Here is a 19,979-nt window from a genome sequence, read left to right as displayed (position 1 = left end):
ACGTCAGTCATCGGCAAAGCTTCAATGTTGAGAGCAAGTCGTTCCCGTCACAATATAGTTTTCACTGCACATTTCGGTCTGATCTATTGCCCCTCTTACGCTTACGTCGTCGGGAATAAGGAATATAATAGCCAACCCCTATTCAAATTACCCTATCTATCCGTCTGCACTATAACTACCTAGGTACCTTTCTCTCGTCAGCGGCTAGCCGTCATTTTTTACAGCTCAACTCATAGCTCTGATTAGAAGGCATTGTTTGCGTCTCTCAAAAGCTGAGTTACGACAGATGATATCAACTAGTTACTACCTGGCCTTCCTTCAAACATTGTTGGTAAATACGTATGCAGCCAGCCATTTTTTGCTAGGGCGACAGTGTATGAATGATATACCTATACATGAACCTCGATATGCATATGTTTGTATCACCATGCAGGGCGTTCTTAGTTGAGTAGTTGTCTGGTCAGTCCGCCTGTCGAACCTATCACGTCCGCGGTACATATAAACAGTGGCGTCGGGTTTAACTTGGATCGGCCGGTCAACTATACACTAGACGACAAGTAAGGTTGTTGACTCTATCTAAGACATACAGGTAGGTAGGCATACATAAATAGAAAATAAGTAAGAATACTAGTACTGGTGTCGCGCTAATATTGTCCTATTAAAATTGCTATTATACACCAAATAGCATAGGTGCACTGGTGCATAACATATCAGGAATGCGAAATAAACGGAGACAACTCGTATTTTGTGTATTTTATTCCTTGTCGTCATTACTCAGTATATTTTCAATGCCAGAATAGTGGAGGAATTTCCGATTTGATAAAATATAAATATAAAATACAATACCGCGGTAGACTAACATCGCTAGTTCCTCAGCGCCCTGGAGTACCTATTGGATGCTGTCATTGGTTCCCCATTTGAACTTGTAACTCATTCAGATTTTCGTACATCTGCCTCTATTGCACCGTACAAGTGCTACGTATGGATCAGATTCTAGATCTGGTGTTAGGTTAGGGAACATCTTCTCAAGTATTTCCACGCATTCTTAATTGAAGTTTACACTATACATATATGTATAGCTCTTGACAGGGAAAGCAAAGATCAAAAAGATGTCCATGGTATGAGTAAAAGGACAAGACTGTATACACGAGGCCAGCCGAGACCCAATGGAGGTCATCCCCGTCTCGCGTTCAATCTGCAGGTATCCAAGAAAATTCCGGGCGGTTCGATCGATGTTCGTGAGACCAGCAGCTAACGTTCTAGAGCCTAGCACGAGACGCCGGGATCAATTACTGTGCGTTGTATATACGGAGTACATTTCATAGATCTTCCCTCCACTACGTATGTAATGTACATGATCACCTATTACATGCTTTGAATTACATACTAAAATACGGATTACAATACATAAGTACACCACCTAAGTATTGTGTCAGCGGGTCACATCGCACCTCCCCAAGACTAATGTTCGTATGATCTTGCGCCCGCGCCTCGGGAATCCCTGTAAGCTAGCCAAACGGGGTACTTATGCAAACTAAATTGTACACTAGGTAAGCAAAGTCGTGCACTGTACGGCAAGTACCTGAGCATTTGTACAAAAATAAACTGCCCAAGGGCAGACCCCGTCTTGAACCCAAGTCCCCTTTCATCTGAACCCGCCTACCCAAGAAGCAACGTCGGAGAGAGCCTCAGTTTTTGGCTTTCCCTTGTTCTCTGTCTATTTCCCTTCGCTTTTTATTTTTGTCATTACACTCGTTTCTGTATCCTACTATACACTCGCTACGCGTAACCTGGATACCTGTTGGAGACAATTTGTAGCTTGTTGGTTTATCGATCAAAACCCCGGTAGAAACAAAAAAACGCCTGTTTCGTTCGCCGTCGTAAATCTTTGATAACCAATTCTCAACTTCTAACAGTGCATCTCACTTGGGTATCCTTGGAGCGTCAAAGTGACGCTGAACGACTCCTTTTGAGTAGTCAGCCTGTTGATAGGTGCCATCTTTTGGCCCTCCATTCAGCATGGCTCTCAATCTCAATCTCCCATCTATGGGTGGGAGCGGAGGTGCTCATACCCAACCTTCATTACCCTCTTTACCCGCCCATCTCCAGTCCGATACTCACTTGACAGCACATCTTGCCAGTCGTTTTCACGTATCACTCCCGACGGCTCGTTTATCTTCACATGCCCTCATCTCTCTAAATACGTATACCACATCGACAAAGGGTCTCGATGGAGGTAAGGAGGGAAGCGCCATGGCCGGCGCTGAAGATATGGCCAACAGAGCCTTTCTTAGATTGGGACATCGCACGGAAAACCAGGCAGTTTTGTTTCTGTATGTCAATTCAATGGAAACGCAAAACTGGTCGGTAAGAAATAGCTAATAGTAAACTTGTAGGGGCGAATCCGGCTCCGGGAAAACCACCATTCGATCTCATCTTTTAGCCTCGCTCTTGAACAAGTCTTCCACGCCGCTATCCCATAAAATTTCCCTGGCCGCTTATGTTTTTGATACCCTCACAACGACGAAAACTGCGACGACCCCGACAGCCTCTAAAGCCGGTCTCTTCTACGAGCTTCAATATGATACCGCCTCAAGCACCAACCCCCTTCTAATCGGTGCCAAGCTATTAGATCACCGTCTAGAAAGGAGTAGGATTACCGATGTGCCTACGGGAGAGCGTAATTTCCACGTGTTGTACTATCTTCTTGCCGGAACGAGCGAGGCCGAAAAAACTCATCTTGGTATCGATACTCCTAGAGATACGGCCGGACATAGACGCTGGAAGTATCTCGGTCACCCCACTCAGCTCAAGGTAGGAATCAACGATGCAGAGGGATTCCAACTCTTCAAGAACGCTCTACGAAAATTGGAATTTCCCAGGAGCGAAATTGCCGAAGTCTGTCAAATCCTGGCTTGTATCTTGCATATTGGGCAGCTAGAGTTCGAGACAACTGCGAATACCATGGCTACCGGAGACGATAGCGGTGGTTTCTCTCATGAAGGTGGCCAGAACATCACCGCTGCGCGAAACAAAGATGTGCTTGGTATTATCGCCGCCTTCCTAGGTGTTAGTTCGCAAGATCTTCAAAACACTATGGGGTACAAGACTAAGATGATCCATCGCGAACGTGTAACGGTTATGTTAGACCCTAAGGGTGCCCGCGCCAATGCCGATGAATTGGCTAGGACTTTGTATTCTCTCTTGGTCGCTTATGTCATTGAGGGCATCAACCAGAAGATTTGCGCTGCTGAAGAGTCAATCGCGAACACCATTAGCATCATTGATTTCCCCGGCTTCTCCCAGCAGTCTTCAACCGGATCTGCCCTCGACCAACTCCTCAACAATGCTGCGGTTGAATCGCTTTATAACCTAACTCTTCAAAACTTTTTCGACCGTAAGGCAGATATGTTAGACACTGAAGAGGTTGTTGTCCCCGCTACAAGCTATTTCGATAACTCGGATGCTGTTAAGGGGCTCCTCAAGCCTGGAAATGGTCTCCTCAGCATATTGGATGACCAAACTCGGCGACATCGTACGGATATGCAACTTTTGGAAAGCTTAAGGCGACGGTTCGAGGGTAAGAATCCAGCAATTAACGTGGGCTCCGCAACGGCTAGGCTACCTGGAAGCAACTTTCTTTCAGAAAATACCGCAGCGGTCTTCACAGTCAAACACTTCGCTGGTGAAGTTGACTACCCAATCAAAGGGCTAGTCGAGGAGAATGGCGAAGTTATTTCCAGTGACGTGATGAACTTGATCAAGTCAAGTAAAAGTGAATTTGTTACTCGCCTTTTCGGTCAAGAGGCTCTTCAGACTGTTATGCATCCTCAAGAGAAGACTACGGTTATGCAAGCGTCGGTCAGCTCTAAGCCCATGCGTGCCCCGAGTGTCATGTCGAGAAAGGGGACGCGAACCATGGGATCTCGGAGGCCACGCCGACAGGAATCCCCTGAAGACCTCGTCAGCGAGGCTGGAGATCACAAAGGGGAACATAGGAAATCTAGCATACATCACTCCGAGCAAGGAGCATCTGGCCAATTCTTATCCTCCCTTGAAAATGTAAAGCAAGCAATCACGGCGACAAACACCAACGTCTATTTTGTATTCTGTCTCAAGCCCAACGATAGACGAATTGCGAACCAATTTGATAGCAAATGTGTCCGCATGCAAGTGCAGACGTTTGGTATCGCCGAAATAAGCCAGCGGCTGAGATCTGCTGACTTCAGCTTGTTCTTACCGTTTGGTGAGTTCCTAGGTCTTGCCGATGCCGAGACGATCCTTGTTGGCAGCGAGCGCGAGAAAGTTGAAGCCGTCGTCCAAAGTAAACAATGGCCCAGTAATGAAGTACAGATTGGTTCTACGGGTGTGTTCCTCAGCGAGCGCTGCTGGATGGAGGTGGCGCAATTGGGCGATGGCTCCTCAGCCGTGGATCGGTACGCGTCTGAGGCTGGGGGTGGATCAAGCCCTGGCGGGTTGCCATTTGGTGCCTCGAAAGAAGGATCGGTCGCCAGCAACACTCAGCCATATACCGACAAGCCTCGGGGCGGATATTACGGTAGCGGGGGAGATATAGATGCGCGTTCCGAAGCCGGGGTTTCTGCCTTCGGGGCCGGTGACATGTTCAAGAATTTGGACACCAGAGAACAAATGGCTGAGCGTGGAAACGAGAAATCACTCGTGGAAGTCGAGGAATACAAAGACAGTCCTAGTCGAAAACGATGGGTCTTCCTTGTGATGTTCTTAACCTGGTTCATCCCTGACTTCCTCATCCGCTGGATGGGTCGGATGCCTCGCAAGGATGTTCGGCAGGCTTGGCGTGAAAAGGTGGCTATCAACATGATGATCTGGTTCAGCTGTTTAGTTGCCGCCTTCTTCATCGTAGTCTTTCCTCAACTTATTTGCCCCAAGCAATATGTTTACAGCTCCGAAGAACTTTCATCCTATAACGGTAAAGACGGGGCCGACTCTTACGCGGCTATACGTGGTCAAGTTTTCGATATTGGCAGTTATGCTCCGAGTCATTACCCACCATATCTTCCTTCCAAGTCCTTGACGCAGTACGCCGGGCTGGATATCACATCTTTGTTCCCTGTCCAAGTATCGGCTCTTTGCCGGGGCAAGGATGGCACAGTCAACCCTGCAGTGACACTGGACTATAAGTCGACAAACATTACTGGCTCGGCCAATGTCATCAATAGCCAAGATTTGAATGCCCATTACCATGATTTCCGGTCCTTCACCTCTTTGCCTCAACCTTTCTGGTTCTATGAAAAGATGCAAAAGATGAAGCCATGGAAGAAAGGTACGATTGGTTACTCTCCAGAATATGTTGCAACCCTCGGAGGCAAGCAAAATTCAATTGCCATACTTAATAGTCGTGTGTATGACTTAACAAAGTATATCGTGGGCGGTCGACATGTCGTTGTCAAAGAGGGCGAAGATCTTCCAACTGACCCTACAATTGTGGATTTCATGGATGATACTGTTGTTGATCTCTTCCAGCAAATGAAGGGTACCGACGTGACCAAACTATGGAATGCCCTTGATATCGACGCAGATCTCCGCAGCCGCATGCAGTTATGTCTCGATAATCTCTTCTACGTCGGCGATGTTGATACGCGAAATTCCGTCAAGTGCCAGTTCGCCAATTACCTTGTCCTTGCTTGCTCCATCCTACTCTGCGCCATAATTGGCTTCAAGTTTCTTGCTGCTCTCCAATTTGGAGGTAAAAATATACCGGAGAATTTGGATAAATTCGTTATGTGTCAAATTCCCGCATATACAGAAGACGAAGACTCTTTACGTCGTGCTATTGACTCGGCTGCCCGTATGCGATACGATGACAAACGTAAATTGCTTGTCGTTATCTGCGATGGTATGATCATTGGTCAGGGTAACGATAGGCCGACCCCTCGCATCGTCCTCGATATTCTCGGTGTTTCTGAGACAGTTGATCCCGAACCGCTCAGCTTCGAATCTCTTGGTGAAGGTCTCAAGCAACACAACATGGGTAAAGTGTACTCTGGTCTCTATGAGGTTCAGGGTCACATCGTTCCCTTCTTAGTTGTCGTTAAAGTCGGTAAGCCATCGGAGGTTTCCCGTCCTGGAAATCGTGGTAAGCGAGATTCGCAGATGGTCATAATGCGTTTCCTCAATCGCGTTCATTACAACCTGCCTATGAGCCCTCTAGAGCTAGAGATGTATCACCAAATTCGGAACATTATTGGTGTCAATCCCACATTCTACGAATTTATGCTTCAGATCGATGCCGATACGGTAGTTGCTCCCGACTCGGCGACACGCATGGTCTCCTCATTCCTAGATGATACACGACTCATCGCTGTCTGCGGCGAAACAGCCCTGACCAACGCAAAATCCTCATTCATCACTATGATCCAGGTCTACGAGTACTACATATCACATAACTTGATCAAGGCTTTCGAAAGTCTGTTCGGCAGTGTAACTTGTTTGCCCGGTTGTTTCTCTATGTATCGTATCCGAGCCGCCGAGACAGGCAAGCCACTCTTTGTCAGTCGTGAAGTCGTTGAAGATTACTCAACAATTCGTGTCGATACCCTGCATATGAAGAACTTGCTTCATTTGGGTGAAGATCGTTATCTAACGACTCTACTCCTCAAGTATCACTCAAAGTATAAGACAAAGTATATCTTCAGCGCTCATGCGTGGACCATCGCACCGGACTCCTGGCAAGTTTTCCTGTCACAGCGTCGTCGTTGGATCAATTCAACGGTACATAACTTGGTGGAACTCATTCCTATGGCACAACTCTGCGGTTTCTGTTGCTTCAGTATGCGATTTGTCGTGTTTGTCGATCTATTGTCGACGGTCGTCCAGCCTGTGGCTATAGCGTACGTCGTATACCTCGTCGTTCTAGTGTGTACTTCGACGAGTGTTATCCCGGTAACAGCCTTCATCATGCTTGGCGCTATATATGGTCTCCAGGCAATCATCTTTATCGTGCGCCGCAAGTGGGAAATGATCGGATGGATGCTTATGTACATTGTGGCTGTTCCGGTCTTCTCATTTGGTCTGCCTTTATATGCCTTTTGGCATATGGATGACTTCAACTGGGGTAATACTCGTGTGGTCGCCGGAGAAAAGGGCAAGAAGATTGTCGTCACAGATGAAGGCAAATTTGATCCTGCTTCGATCCCACGTAAACGGTGGGAAGAATACCAGGCTGAGCTATGGGACGCTCAAACTAGCCGAGATGATGTACACTCCGAAGTCAGCGGTTTCAGCTATGCCACCAAGCAGGGAATGAACGTCGGTGTAGCCGAGTACTATACGCCGTCTCGACCTGGTTCCACTAACGGCATGGTTCCGCCATACGACCTGAAGAATCCCAACCATCTCAGTCGTATGTCGTTCGCCCCAACTGAAAACCGATTGAGTCAATTTGGCGGTTCGCAGTTCTTGGGCAACCAACTGCATGATGTAGAGATGGCCAATCTAGCAGGCATGCCAAGCGACGATGCGCTGCTAGCAGAAATACGGGACATCTTACGTACAGCAGATCTCATGACCGTAACTAAGAAGGGTATTAAGCAGGAGTTAGAGAGGCGGTTCGGTGTTCCTCTTGATTCCAAGCGATTATACATCAATAGTGGTATGTCTCCATCTTATCTCCCCATTATGATAATACAAACACTAACAAAACACAGCGACCGAGGCCTTGTTGACCGGCCAATTATAGAAACCAGGTTAATACGTCGTCCAATATTACGATTTCTGCTATCATATTTCTGCATATATTTAGATGGCCATGTTTTCACTATTTATATAATACCGCTGCATTACATATTTCAAAGGGGAACAACTCGCCACAGGCCAGACATGGGTCGGACAGGAAATTCATCGGAGGTTAGGAGTCAACAAAAGCAGAATTAGCAAATTACTCTTGGTTAATAGCTAAGTTAAAGCGGTGCTCGATCTTGATACGCCCGCAATAATAATGGGAATAATCTTGTTAAATTACTGGTCTTATCTCATTTTGATCAATATCTAGCCAGGGAGAATGGAGTCTTGAGATTTCAGCTATATTTCTTCCTTTTACATCGGTGATTTACTAAATAAAGCTAGACATAGTGTTCATTATCACTTAAATATTTCTATTATTATCTCTATTAGATTCATTAGCAGTGTAGTAGCAACTTGACTACCTACACGAGGCCTTATCCGAGTCGAACCTATGTGATTAATCCAGAGTCTATCCCAACAGATTAGGACAGCAATTAAACTAACATCTAACATTTACTCCAATATATTAGTTCTTAATAAGCACTGGATAAAAGTTAAGATTGGATTCTATTCGATTCAGAATCGGTGTAGCCTCGAAATACTTCTCATGCATAAGCTCAGGAGTGCTAAGCCATTCATTCTCCAAGTTTAGGCATATTAGGTACCTCTCTTCGTATTAACATAGTATGTTAAGGAATATCTCATACCCGACTACTCGCCACTCCATATCTAACCAAACCGAGTACGGCCCCCAGGACTATAGCAATTGGTGGTGCCACGCCGAAATAACGACCCCCAACATAGGCGGTCGCAGTTACAATTACCCACCAAGGATCATCACCAAGACTCTTCCCAGACTGGAACCCTTCATCAATGTAGCCCACCTGCCAAATTCTATACACAGCCGTATATATCAGTCCGACGGCGCCAGCGTTAATACCTCTTACTCCAGATTTTACCCAGCGCCTACTCCGTAATACCCTCCAGATTCCCATTGTACCGTGAACCAGGACGATCCCAGGGAAGAAAATACCACAGAATGCGATAATTGCTCCGGTGATAGAAGGATATCCGTGATTAATAGCCGTTAAGCCACCTAGGAATACGGCAAAATTGAAATTTGGACCGGGAAAAGCTTGCGCGATAGCAAGACCAATAAGAAAGTCACGAGGACTGACCCAACCCTGAGCCACCACGTATTCTCTTAGAAGCGGGATTACAACCGGTCCACCCCCGAAAATGATCGTACCAGCGAGATAAAGGTTAGCAAAAAGTCTATATAGTACAGGGAGATCAGGTAAAGCCCCCCGGAGTACCATGACGACGATAAATGAGATAAAGAATGTCGATATAATGGCCGTCCCAGACTTCCATGAAAATTCAAGAAAGTATCCCGGCGGAATAATGCGCGGTTCAGAATAATCGCTTGTTCCATTCCCATCCCGGTTATTGAGAGACATGCTGGGGCCATCGGTTTCTCCCAAGTCACCTTCATCCTGAGTCGTATTCTCCTCCAGATGTGTGGGGCTCCTTATTCTCAAGAAAGCATCCTTTATAACCAGCCAAAGTTGTTGTAGCCAACGATAGTCATATATGACGGCAGTGCATGCAGCAGTAAGCATAAGGACTGGGAAATACCATAGCGCGTTGTATAGCATTCCTGCTGCAGCGGTTAAGAAGACGAGGATTCTAGTAAGCTTATCCGTGATTGCTTTATTAGACAGATCGACGGCCGCTAAGGCGATAATGCCGACTGTGGCGGCATTAAGCCCAGAGAGCAAAGCGTATACGGCTCGGGGAAGAGCTTCCCCAATGTTAGAGACGCCGACAGAAAGGCCAAACATGCCTAACGCCCCTGGCAAACTATCCGCGAATGCATCGTTCTTAGGTCAGACATATATAGATGATGGTATGAATGTTGCGAATTTTGAGCTTACCTCCAGATAAAAAAGGCGAGAATCGCTCCAAAGAACCCATCCTGAATGAGATTCACACAGTAGAGCATCTTCGTACTAGCAGGACCAGAAAGGGCTTGGCAAATGCTAAAAAGCTCCTGATACTAGAACATGACGAAGTTATTAGCTCATTATCGCAAGTCGTGTTAGAATATTATTCAACATCAACGAACTTACCACTTGCTCATCGATCCAAGTGAGCTTAGACACGAACTTATCGTGAAACTACAATAATTATTAAGTCCATTCATCGGCTTGGAAGACGAGGAAGCTTTAGAAACCTACGATCTTGAAGTGAACAGGGGGTCCACCGAACGAGGTGAACCCAAGATGCCAATTCACTCTAAGTGTCTTCCAGCTTCGCCGTGCGACTCTCCATCCAGCCTCCTCCCAAGAAGTAGCTATCATTTTAGATATATGCCCCGGCTACAGCGCCGCGTTGTCGTTATTGGAGTACGGACTTGAGAGCAGCGCGGAGGGAAACGAGGGAGTCATGATGGACATAGCGAGAATTGAACTACTATCGGATTGAGAATTAACCCGAAGTCATTTACAGGGGTGCAAAGTTGAATGGTCTTGTCATGTTAAGGGCTTGGTATTTCCTCTTTGGGGAAAGGTGTAGGTAGCTTCAGCCAAGCCGGCCTAGCTTCATGACGTGACAACGTAGAGGTATATAATTAGGAGTAGATAAACTCTATAGGAGCAACAACTTATATCCTAGGTGGTTATGAGATTACGAGTTCTCATACGAGGTAATCAATAAGCATTCTTGTCACCATAGTCATTAACTAACTACCCCCTTCCTACTTATCAACTGTTCATTTTCTTTTCAGAGCTAAACTAGCTTAATATGAACCTAGTTCAAGGCACAACCGAGAAAAAGGCTATGTCATCGTCTTGTCATATACAGCTTCTCACTTATACATAGGTAGATATAAGGGTGCGGCGTAACGTATAACGTGGGGGTATGCAGGGAATGTTTATGATATTAACTACGGCCCCTAGGCCTCCATGACTTTCTGCTATACTCTTCTGACTTTCAACTACCTACCCAGGTACGTTAGGGCGGGTAGCTTACTGACGCCCTCAAGTAAATTCATTAATACTATTCTATATGTTTCGAAGTTAATTTAGCATTTTACCTATTGCCTGTAAGAACTAGGCACCTAGGAGGTAGTCTTAGTTTTTGAAAAGGGGGGCCAATCGAGACCTTCATTTCTTTACCACATCTACCCTCATACAAATGAAAACGAAAACGCATTTATACCACCCTTAGATACTTCCCAGAATTTTGAGAATCTTCTCAATTTATTAAGGGGTGTCACATACAGCTTTTGGATTTAAAGCATACCTGGGTAATCCGTGTTAGTTTAACGTTAAAGCAACGGTTATCTTATAAAGTAGAAAGCGATTTTAGCGGTATAACTACGGGACTTTATATCTGCCTGGGCCACTATATCTTATCAACTATGCTATGGTAGCTTGTTAGTAAGTTTAAACCCAAGTCGGACCAAGATAATGTGCATCGCTTGATACCAGTAGGTATAGTCTAATACTTTTATATCTCTAGTACTTCAAGAGCAAGCCTAGCGAGAGAGAAAGCCATTGCTATTGCGATTGGTATTCGCCGTAGGGGGTTCTATAGAGAGGGGTGTGTTGGGGGTCGTACAGGTGTCAATTTGGGGGCGGCAGTTGGGTTTTACGGCAATCTAACTTAACCCACCTGGTATTTCTCGATTTCTTAGTTATCGCAGTATCTAAGCTTACAAGATAGATAAGTGGTCAACCCCGATGTAAAGACGCTACGAATATAATGAATTATCTTATAGGTCCTAGATTCTATGTAGGACCTAGAAATAGGACTGCGCAATGTTAAAGGATTGGGCTGGGGGTGGGGGCTAAAGGACCACTAACGGTACGGGCCGCTCCATCATCCATTAGTGTGCATTGAGTAGTATGTAATGCATTATGAAGGCTTTCTTGATCTTTCTATAGCTCTTAATTATTCGGGTTAAGAAAACATATGAATAGTGATAACTAGGCTTTTTCAACAGTTCTGATTCTCGTTTTTCTATCTCGGGCCACAGTACGAGCCGAGCGGTATGTGCGACATACCAAATACCACCAAGAATATACCTATAGCAAGGCTCGATATTACATACCTCCCGGTAGGGGGTCGTATCATGGATCCACACGTACCCCGGGTCCGCTATGACTCCTGGGTGGCTGTGCCGTAGCTGAAATGTATTGTGCTACGTAGTAATAAGGCAGCTGTTTATAGAACCATTAATTATTGATTTGAAACCCTAATTCTCTTCGACTGACTTTCTTTCTGGTCTGAATGCTAATATCTATTATCCACTAAGTTATCCAAAGCCTACCTATGTTTATAGATCGCGATTAGTTGCGTCTTATGTCCCTATAACTAACCGAAGAGATGAAGAGGGAAATTAACGTGACCAATGAGTCCTATCCAGAATATTCCCAACCGGCGCAGTACACTGTAATATCAACCGAGTTGAACCAGGAGTCCGCCAACAGTTCGGGAGAAGAATTAAGATATAATTCCTACCATGATATCAGCTTCGAGAACAGAAACGCAGGCTCTAGGAACAGGAATTCGGCATATGATAGCCTCCTGATGGAGCCGATAAGTGACCCGGGAGCAGAAGAAGCACTGGAGGGCAATGAAAAGAAATTCGTTACCATAGGTCCTCGACGGCGACTTTTTAGGAGCTGGATGTGGGAAATCGGCGCATGCTTTCTTAGCCTCGCTAGTATTGCAGCAGTGATAGCTGTTCTATCTGTCGAGAACCACAAACCCCTGGATCAGTGGGCTTGGAGCATAGGCCCGACAGCTGTAGTATCTTTCATCGGAACAATCGCCAAGTCCGCTATGTTAGTCGCTATAGCCGAGATTCTTAGTCAACTCAAGTGGCAGCATTTTCATGGTGAGACACACCCTCTGATTGACCTTGAGATCTTCGATGGGGCTAGTCGAGGACCAGTAGGGGCTATCCAGCTCTTGTGGATGAAAAATATTCGGACGCTACTGGCATCCTTGGCGGCGATCGTCGTCATCGTGTCAATGCTCGTCGACCCATTCGTGCAATTGGTTTTTGAATTTCCTGCTCTTTCTCGGCCGGTTTCAACTGCCAGCGCATTCTTAAACCAAACGCAAGTATACGATCCGAATGGGTATATTATGGACGCCCATCTTACGGGAACTACAGGTAAGTCTTGGTACTTTTATTATAACTTATAATATTAGAAGTCAAATAGGAATTGTAATTGGCCCCTTATCCAGTCAAGAAACGAATGCAATGGACGTAGTTATCTATTGCCGAGACATGAATTTACCAGTGTCCTGTCGGCTTCCGGCCTTCCCCCCTTTTGTTTCTCTTAGGTACTTGGGCATATGGTATCTACCTGTTTAAGCGTTAACCAATATCTACTTCTACAGCGTCGGCTGTCAACGCACAGATGCAAGCAGCAATTATCAAGGCAGTGTCTGAACAACCACAGCCGCCCGCAGCTATCTGCAGCACTGGAAATTGTACTTGGCCTCCTATTACCACACTTGGGGTCTGCGCCGACTGTACAAATGTTACGCGACAAGTCAATATAACTTGCCCGGGTCCAACGGTGGCGAATCATGGGCAGTATCAATGTGACTACGGTATGCCGTCCGGACGGAATATATCTGGCTTTATGTTTCGTGCCGGTGCTTCTGGCGATGTTTTCCCTACGAGATGGAATTCTTCTGCCCTTTCGCTTGGCGATAATCCCGGGGATGCAGGCTCAGATGCGCTCTTGGCCTATATAGAAGCTGTACAACTCAAGGCTGCATTTGATTATGGCACCGACGATATGTCATCGGTACTTCGACAGCCGACTGCTTGGACATGCAGCTTCGCCCTTTGCGCTAAGACGTACGACAGTCTAAGTATGACGAATGGAGAAATGAGCACCTCAACGCCAACCGAAGACATCATGGTTCTCACCGGCAATACTACCAATCAAACTACACCCGTGGGGGGAGGACTTTCCGGCTTGTCTTTTTACCAGGGCTTGAAGGTTAACTCTAGCTCATCCTCGGAAGACGCATACCGCATCAACCAAGCAGATTATGCGAATCTAGCAAACTATCTCACGGAGCTCTTTTCTACGGGTTGGGGCGAAAGAGGATTCGGAGCGTCGAACCGTGTACAACAGTCCACAGCACCGAACTTAGGGTGGGGACTCTCAGAAGCTGAGGATCTTGCGCAGACGGTCCGAAGCATTGCTGAGGGTATGACGGAGATTATGCGAAATAGCCGCAATAGCACGCCGATAGCAGGAGAGGCCCTCCGTACTCGGGTCTACATCGAAGTCCAGTGGGGATGGATGGCATTACCTCTTACTCTCATCGTATTAAGTCTTTTTCTCCTCGTTGTCATGGTTGTAAGAACTCACAGGAGTGACTTACCGGTCTGGAAGAGCTCTAGCATAGCCCTACTTTCTCACGAGGTGATTGGCTGGGCTCCTGGGGATGGAGTTCTAAGAGAGACCTCGACACTACAAAAGGAGGCGAAAGATATATCAGTTACGCTACCAAATGGCTCGCAAGACATGAGGTTTTTCAAGAATTAAGCGTTTTAAGAGCATTATAAAATATAAACAGATATTTCCTAATAACGATGATGATTATGATGATAATGAACTCGTTCACGTCTAGTAGACGTGTAGGCTTATGTATCTTGATAGGTACTTGATAACTGCACTTAATCATGCAAGATACAACTATCACGCGTGACACCCGGAGCATCCGTTCCAAGGGATACTGCCAAAAGTATCGCCTGGCATAAGAGACTATCTACTTCCTACCTATAGCATCTGGCCCCTACCTGCCCACAGCATCCTATATTCTCTTCAATTGGGACTAACGCTAAGTAGCCATCTTTTGCCAGCGAAAACCATTGGGTATAGCCATATGCGAAGTGGACTCGGTTATTTCTTGTCCATACTTTTTGCGTAGCTCTACTAGTCTAGGATTTTAATAACTAGTAAAGGCATGATATCAAAGCTCAATATGGACTATGAGAACCGTGGCTGAATATTTAGCGATACTATTGCCTATTCTCAAAAAAGAAAAAAAAAGAAGGAAAAAAGCAGATAATTCGTGGAATTTGATGCTGGGACTATATGAGGAGATAATAGGGGTAGAATCACACTGGCCTCCCTATTAAGATTCAATATTACAGATACTATGGTAAGGAGGTAGTTACTTGAAGAATTCATTAGAAGTCATATTTGAAACAAAACAATGATACAAGTAGGCGTAACAATAAAAACCTATAGGACAACGAAAAGAATTATATAATAAATTGTCTTTTGTCAACTCTTCTCATACCCCTTTTCTCGCTCGTAATAGGTAAAAATTTCACGTAGGTTTCCACCTTGGATTATCAAACGCACCATCTTGCAACTCAATATAATTACTGTTTCGTAAAGCATCATGCCGGAAATGGTACGTTGAAAGCGCAACCCCGTCCGCGGACCGGGGAGGTGTTGTCTCCGAGTCATGTGTTCCTCGAGTGGTTCGAATTCCTCTTATCGAAAGGGTATTCTTCATTGAAATACTAGAAAAGTGATTTCCCGAACTCCAAAAGTGCTCGTAAAACCGAGGGAATATTGGCATACAGCCTACTACGATGGTGCCTGTAATCTCTGCAAACCTGTGTATAGGTAGTATGAGCAAAGAACTATCCATATCATGGCCAAGGTCCACACTTACGTCCAAAGACCTACTTTGGCTACAGCCCTGGTCTGATTCGGGTCTGAAATCAGGGGAACTCGGTAACCCACGCCCAAGGCAGCAATGACGCATGTACTGCGACGCACTTATGAGCTTCAAAATATTAGTTTAAAATATAAAGTAAACAACCAGCTCACCAGATTCCCACAGAAAAAATGGCCACAACTCGGAACTTGCGCTTCGGATTCATTTGAAGATGCCATATCGCCCATATAGGCACTAAGAGTATTCCAAAGTCCAGTAGGAGATTTATAATTCCGACTGATAGTATTGCTCCATTAGCGCTGATACAACTCCCTTCGACGACGGGATTCCATATTCTCTCCCGTGGCGTACACTGAAAGAGGAAGCTGAAAAAGCAGGCGATATAATAGAGAATGGTTGCGGTTGTTAGAACGTTGATGGCCCACCAAACTGCGTTCTTGTTGCCTCGGGGGCAAAAGATCCTCTTGAGCTGGATGAGGATAAAATACTTCGCACCCATCATTGCAACCGAGTAAATGAGTTCGAATGTATTAGTCATCTAATATCGTTGAGCTTGAACTATTGCTATAGTTTATCATAAACCGCTTACGTATAATATATAGGGCATATCGATGGCCCGGATATTCCATAGATCGCGAGTGGAACCAAGAGCAGATAGGTAGATATAAATAATACACCAGACAAGAAATCCAGCCTACAGAAATTAGTATTGGGTTTTTGAAATGACATGTTGGCGTACCAAAGCTATAAGAGCAACATCTTTATGAGTTAGCTTATGACACTCGGTTAGATCGGGATAGGTAGAGTTTACAATCTTCATGCTTCATATCCTTCATGATAGCCAGCTTTGTATACGTTCGGATTCCCACTGCGAGGGTCATAGTGACCATGCTAATAATACCAACTATAAGAGTTGCTGTATTGAAAGAAGGGGGGTCAACGAAATTTGATTGTATGCCAGGTGGTGGTTCAAGCGCCGGTGTGGCTTCTGTACTTGGTTGGGATGTCATGATAGCTGTAGTAGCTACTAGTGAGATTACCCGATCCGATTGACTTTCAGGTGGAATAGGGAGTAAAGCTTCTTCGGGAACGCAGAATGCTTGCTATTATCTAGCTCGTGAATTTTAACTACCGTCTAGAGTATATATCAGAGTATATATCCGGATAGGCGCGGATATGAATGGCGATCCAGGCATAGAGCATAGAAGAAGGACGAGCCACGGCGCTATAATTCTAACAATATGATGGTGAAAGGAGGCTGGTTCAGACCAGCTGTGAATTGTGGCTATAATCTTATGTATCTGGCCGCCATCGTGGGTAGGTACCACAGCAGGACTTCTCACCTACGGCTATACATACCAGGTACCGACAGTGTTCTTCGTGGTAGATGTCTCTTATGTAACGCGCATAAAATCTGTACTGGGTTCATGATTCGGCTAGAACTTAGGGGTAGTATTCATAGGTAGGTAGGAAATTGTTACCTATCTCTAGACATCTTAGGTACTAGGTAGGTATGTAAGGGAGGTGGCATGATTATCCAATTCAAATTTGTATTATAACATACATGATGTTACCTTGCAGAAGGCAGCATCAGATAGGTAATGTATAGTAAAAGACCTAAGGTAAGCTGTTATTACCACCGTAGCAGCAACCCCACCTGTCCAAACGCTGATAGGCGCAAAGGGGCTATGCGGCCAGTATTTTATCGCATATACTTATGCCGGTTAGAGGGTTGACAGTACCTACCGGTATGCTCGGATTTCCAAAATAGAAAGCCATGAATGCATATTATTTAACTATAGGAAGTAAACTCGGAGGCCCTATTAGAGAAAGGTGTGAGATAGGCAGATCATGGAAAGATTATGGCTCTACGCGTAAGCCTTTACCCCTTTTGACCTGCTCTCATATGTACCTAATACAGTTAATTGTAATAGAGTAGGTAGTATTTTTAGGATATTATAGTGATAAATAGGATACTGTACTCGATAGGTGGATGTCCTTCCTCCTATAAACCCCATCTAGACGCTGATTCAAGATAGGTAGGATTCTGTGATACTTGAAAAACATAAATTTATGAAAAGACGGTCAACTTAATTCTTGGCAAGTCAGCCTTCTCGGTGTTTCATTGAGATATGCTGCGCGAGTGTTACACACCCACACCCTTTTCCGATACCAATACCGTAGCATTACCATCCAACCCTCTCTCCTCTCAACGAGGTAGATTCAATGTATCTTATGTAAAGCAAGGCCAGGTCCTGTACATTCGTGGAACCTAGCTTATGCCAGCTTATCAGCCCTACAATATCATTTTTAATGCAGATTAGGCCTACAAATAAGCAGTCTACCTAATTATTGGATAACTGAAGGAAAGGAGGGAGTGAGGGCATTTGTGTAGTGACACGTGAAGTAGAATACCGAAGGATGAGAGTTTTTCGATAGCCCCAATTCGTGTTCTGTAAGAGATTATTAATCTGTAGCTATGAGGTATCATAGGCCGTAATAATCAGCTAGGTAACTTGAAGCCGCCAGGCACAAGTTTCTGAAAGACATGCTCTGGGTCGTATCTGGACTGAACCGCCTTCAATCTCTTGATATTTTCTTCTCCATATTGGCCAATAACATCTTGGTCCCAGCTCGCATCATTCATGAATAAATAAGGGATATAGCTATCTCCTCTCGTTGATGCCTCTTCAATTACGCCTGTTATATTCCGTATTGAATTGTGTACGGTCTTGTCATCCTTTTCGTCCCACCAGCCTGCGTCGATTACGTACCACGTTTGGTCAACCGGCCTTAACCCTAATGCATTGCCGCCGCGGGCGTAACCTGCTTCGATTGCGTTGATCGAAATGGGCTGCATTCCGAAAACCACCGTACCAGAGGTAACATTTCCAATTCGTCCCAAAGAGGGAATTTTGCCAACGAGATCATAGAGTGATGTATACAGAGCTTTGTTCGGCGTGAAGCTTGTCGTAGACCAATCAACTCTCCTGATAAAGCCTGATGAGCAAAGATATGAATGTAAAGTAGGACATTCTTACCTTGGGAAATCCCCAGGCCCTTGTCCCGATAAAAACTCGGTGAGAGTTGTAAGTTGTGTCGAGTCTGATATTGTCTTGATAGGGTAAAAAGGAGCAAATGCGGAGGGTTCCTCTTCCGGCTGCAAATAAACTAAGCTGAGTGCAAGCCCCATGTTTTCACCGACCAGAATGCCTTGAAGGTCCAAATTCGCGTACGGGTCCTTTTGAAGAACTGTCTGATATTCTAACATGGCACTGTATAAAGAAGGTAGGTCGCTATACGCGTAGGTTTTGATCCCAGCCCAAACCTGGTGGATAGGATAGGTGGAGAGAGTAAACGATGTCACGATTCCTTTCAAGATTTAGCGTTAGGTATTCATAGTTATGAGCAAAGAATAACGTTACAGGAACTTACCAAAGTTGTTACCCCCGCCCTTCAAAGCCCAGAATAAGTCTGGATGTTGGTCCTTATTGGCATTGGCGATTGAGCCGTTCGCTAAGATGATCTAGACCCCTCGGGTTAGCAGTGGTTCAGGAGAGCCCAAATTTTTATAATTTATACTTCAAAGTTCACAACATTATCACAAACCAAACCGTAGAGGTCGGACAGATATGAAAGGCCGCCTGTAGCATAACGTTATTAATTATACCGAGAATCCTTGACTAGGAAACTAATGGAGCCAGTAGGACTTACACCCAAGAGTGAGTCCGCCTACACCAACGCCGAGGACCCTACCTCCAACAACAGTGACATTAAATTGATCGAGCTGAGCGTATAAATCTCCCCAGGTCAAGCCCGAGCCTACAATTACAGTATTAGTCGAAGCGTCATAATCAACGGTATTAAACCCTGATAAATCGATAAGTATTCCCCCGTCGATATTGGCTGCCTGGGGGTCCGGTGAATGACCACCGGAGCGAATCGCAAATTTCACCTTCGACTGGACAAGTAAAGGTACGGCCTCCTGGAGTTGCTCTACCCTATTTGGGCGGAAAATGCAAGATGGGAATCTCCACGCCGTTTGTGACCTGTTCAAGTTAATATCTGCAACAAATAGTATAGACATAGCAACATTAGATTACCAGTTTTCTGTCCGCAACTCTGAGTACTCGGTTTCATCCGGCGTAGTGATGAAATATTTAAAAGTTGCTTTGAGATCCTGACATGCGGCAACAGTATTTTCGCCCGAACTAACAGCTGGATCTGGATACAAAAAGCAAAAGAGACACCAAAGGGTGACTATGACAAAAGTTGACGCCATGGCCGGGACTCGCGGTATGGAAGTGAAGTTTTGACTGAATCATAAGATGTGTATTATACCTGGATTGCTTCAAAATGGGCTATCACAGCATTTCTATCTTTACCTAGCTATAGACCTGCTAACCTGCTTTTTCCGAGCTTTCTATAGCACGCTCTTAGGATGCTCTCGTGTTACATCACGACCGAAAAAATAAACA

The 19,979-nt window shown here is 45.2% G+C and overlaps 5 protein-coding genes across 5 annotated transcripts; 2 read left to right on the top strand and 3 right to left on the bottom strand.

Annotated features, from left to right (window-relative positions):
- Positions 1 to 1,647: 1,647 nt before the first annotated feature.
- F5Y00DRAFT_226010 (glycosyltransferase family 2 protein) lies at positions 1,648 to 8,159 on the top strand. Its single transcript, XM_048006260.1, has 3 exons — positions 1,648 to 2,333; positions 2,397 to 7,633; positions 7,689 to 8,159. Exons 1-3 carry the CDS (start codon positions 2,020 to 2,022, stop codon positions 7,718 to 7,720), a joined length of 5,583 nt encoding a protein of 1,860 aa, XP_047868671.1. The 5' UTR covers positions 1,648 to 2,019; the 3' UTR covers positions 7,721 to 8,159.
- Positions 8,160 to 8,428: 269 nt separating this feature from the next.
- F5Y00DRAFT_226008 (chromate transporter-domain-containing protein) lies at positions 8,429 to 10,253 on the bottom strand. The gene is made up of 4 exons (XM_048006259.1): positions 10,005 to 10,253; positions 9,897 to 9,944; positions 9,702 to 9,823; positions 8,429 to 9,627 (listed from the first exon to the last, which is right to left on the bottom strand). The coding sequence occupies exons 1-4, from the start codon at positions 10,125 to 10,127 to the stop codon at positions 8,466 to 8,468; spliced, it is 1,455 nt and encodes a 484-aa protein (XP_047868670.1). The 5' UTR covers positions 10,128 to 10,253; the 3' UTR covers positions 8,429 to 8,465.
- Positions 10,254 to 12,023: 1,770 nt separating this feature from the next.
- F5Y00DRAFT_272400 (uncharacterized protein) lies at positions 12,024 to 14,351 on the top strand (the record flags this gene model as incomplete). The annotated part of the gene is made up of 2 exons (XM_048012965.1): positions 12,024 to 12,952; positions 13,183 to 14,351. Exons 1-2 carry the CDS (start codon positions 12,157 to 12,159, stop codon positions 14,349 to 14,351), a joined length of 1,965 nt encoding a protein of 654 aa, XP_047868669.1. The 5' UTR covers positions 12,024 to 12,156.
- Positions 14,352 to 15,111: 760 nt separating this feature from the next.
- Positions 15,112 to 16,711, bottom strand: F5Y00DRAFT_272397 (uncharacterized protein). Its single transcript, XM_048012964.1, has 6 exons — positions 16,313 to 16,711; positions 16,241 to 16,260; positions 16,091 to 16,195; positions 15,654 to 16,039; positions 15,496 to 15,591; positions 15,112 to 15,436 (listed from the first exon to the last, which is right to left on the bottom strand). The coding sequence occupies exons 1-6, from the start codon at positions 16,509 to 16,511 to the stop codon at positions 15,142 to 15,144; spliced, it is 1,101 nt and encodes a 366-aa protein (XP_047868668.1). The 5' UTR covers positions 16,512 to 16,711; the 3' UTR covers positions 15,112 to 15,141.
- A 1,293-nt stretch (positions 16,712 to 18,004) lies between these two features.
- F5Y00DRAFT_250971 (putative FAD-binding oxidoreductase) lies at positions 18,005 to 19,783 on the bottom strand (the record flags this gene model as incomplete). Its single annotated transcript, XM_048009787.1, has 5 exons — positions 18,005 to 18,491; positions 18,543 to 18,873; positions 18,937 to 19,027; positions 19,253 to 19,550; positions 19,605 to 19,783. 5 exons carry the CDS (start codon positions 19,781 to 19,783, stop codon positions 18,005 to 18,007), a joined length of 1,386 nt encoding a protein of 461 aa, XP_047868667.1.
- Between the last annotated feature and the right edge of the window lie 196 nt (positions 19,784 to 19,979).

This window comes from Daldinia vernicosa (genome assembly GCF_022497035.1).
Source record: "Daldinia vernicosa strain CBS 139.73 unplaced genomic scaffold F5Y00scaffold_5, whole genome shotgun sequence".
In the NCBI taxonomy this organism is placed as follows: Eukaryota; Fungi; Ascomycota; class Sordariomycetes; order Xylariales; family Hypoxylaceae; genus Daldinia; species Daldinia vernicosa.
Note: the sequence above shows the minus strand (reverse complement) of the source record. Positions and strands in the feature narration are given on the sequence as shown.

What these genes read in the sequence shown, in the direction of transcription:
- F5Y00DRAFT_226010 (XM_048006260.1), top strand. Translation starts at nt 2,020, where the DNA reads ATGGCTCTCAATCTCAATCTCCCATCTATGGGTGGGAGCGGAGGTGCT. An exon ending in AACCAGGCAGTTTTGTTTCT is followed by an intron (nt 2,334 to 2,396) that starts GTATGTCAATTC and finishes GTAAACTTGTAG; the next exon opens with GGGCGAATCCGGCTCCGGGA. An exon ending in GCGATTATACATCAATAGTG is followed by an intron (nt 7,634 to 7,688) that starts GTATGTCTCCAT and finishes AACAAAACACAG; the next exon opens with CGACCGAGGCCTTGTTGACC.
- F5Y00DRAFT_226008 (XM_048006259.1), bottom strand. Translation starts at nt 10,127, where the DNA reads ATGATAGCTACTTCTTGGGAGGAGGCTGGATGGAGAGTCGCACGGCGA. An exon ending in CCCCTGTTCACTTCAAGATC is followed by an intron (nt 9,945 to 10,004) that starts GTAGGTTTCTAA and finishes TAATTATTGTAG; the next exon opens with TTTCACGATAAGTTCGTGTC. An exon ending in CTTGGATCGATGAGCAAGTG is followed by an intron (nt 9,824 to 9,896) that starts GTAAGTTCGTTG and finishes GTCATGTTCTAG; the next exon opens with TATCAGGAGCTTTTTAGCAT.
- F5Y00DRAFT_272397 (XM_048012964.1), bottom strand. Translation starts at nt 16,511, where the DNA reads ATGACATCCCAACCAAGTACAGAAGCCACACCGGCGCTTGAACCACCA. An exon ending in ATGTTGCTCTTATAGCTTTG is followed by an intron (nt 16,196 to 16,240) that starts GTACGCCAACAT and finishes TAATTTCTGTAG; the next exon opens with GCTGGATTTCTTGTCTGGTG. An exon ending in GCCAAAGTAGGTCTTTGGAC is followed by an intron (nt 15,437 to 15,495) that starts GTAAGTGTGGAC and finishes ACCTATACACAG; the next exon opens with GTTTGCAGAGATTACAGGCA.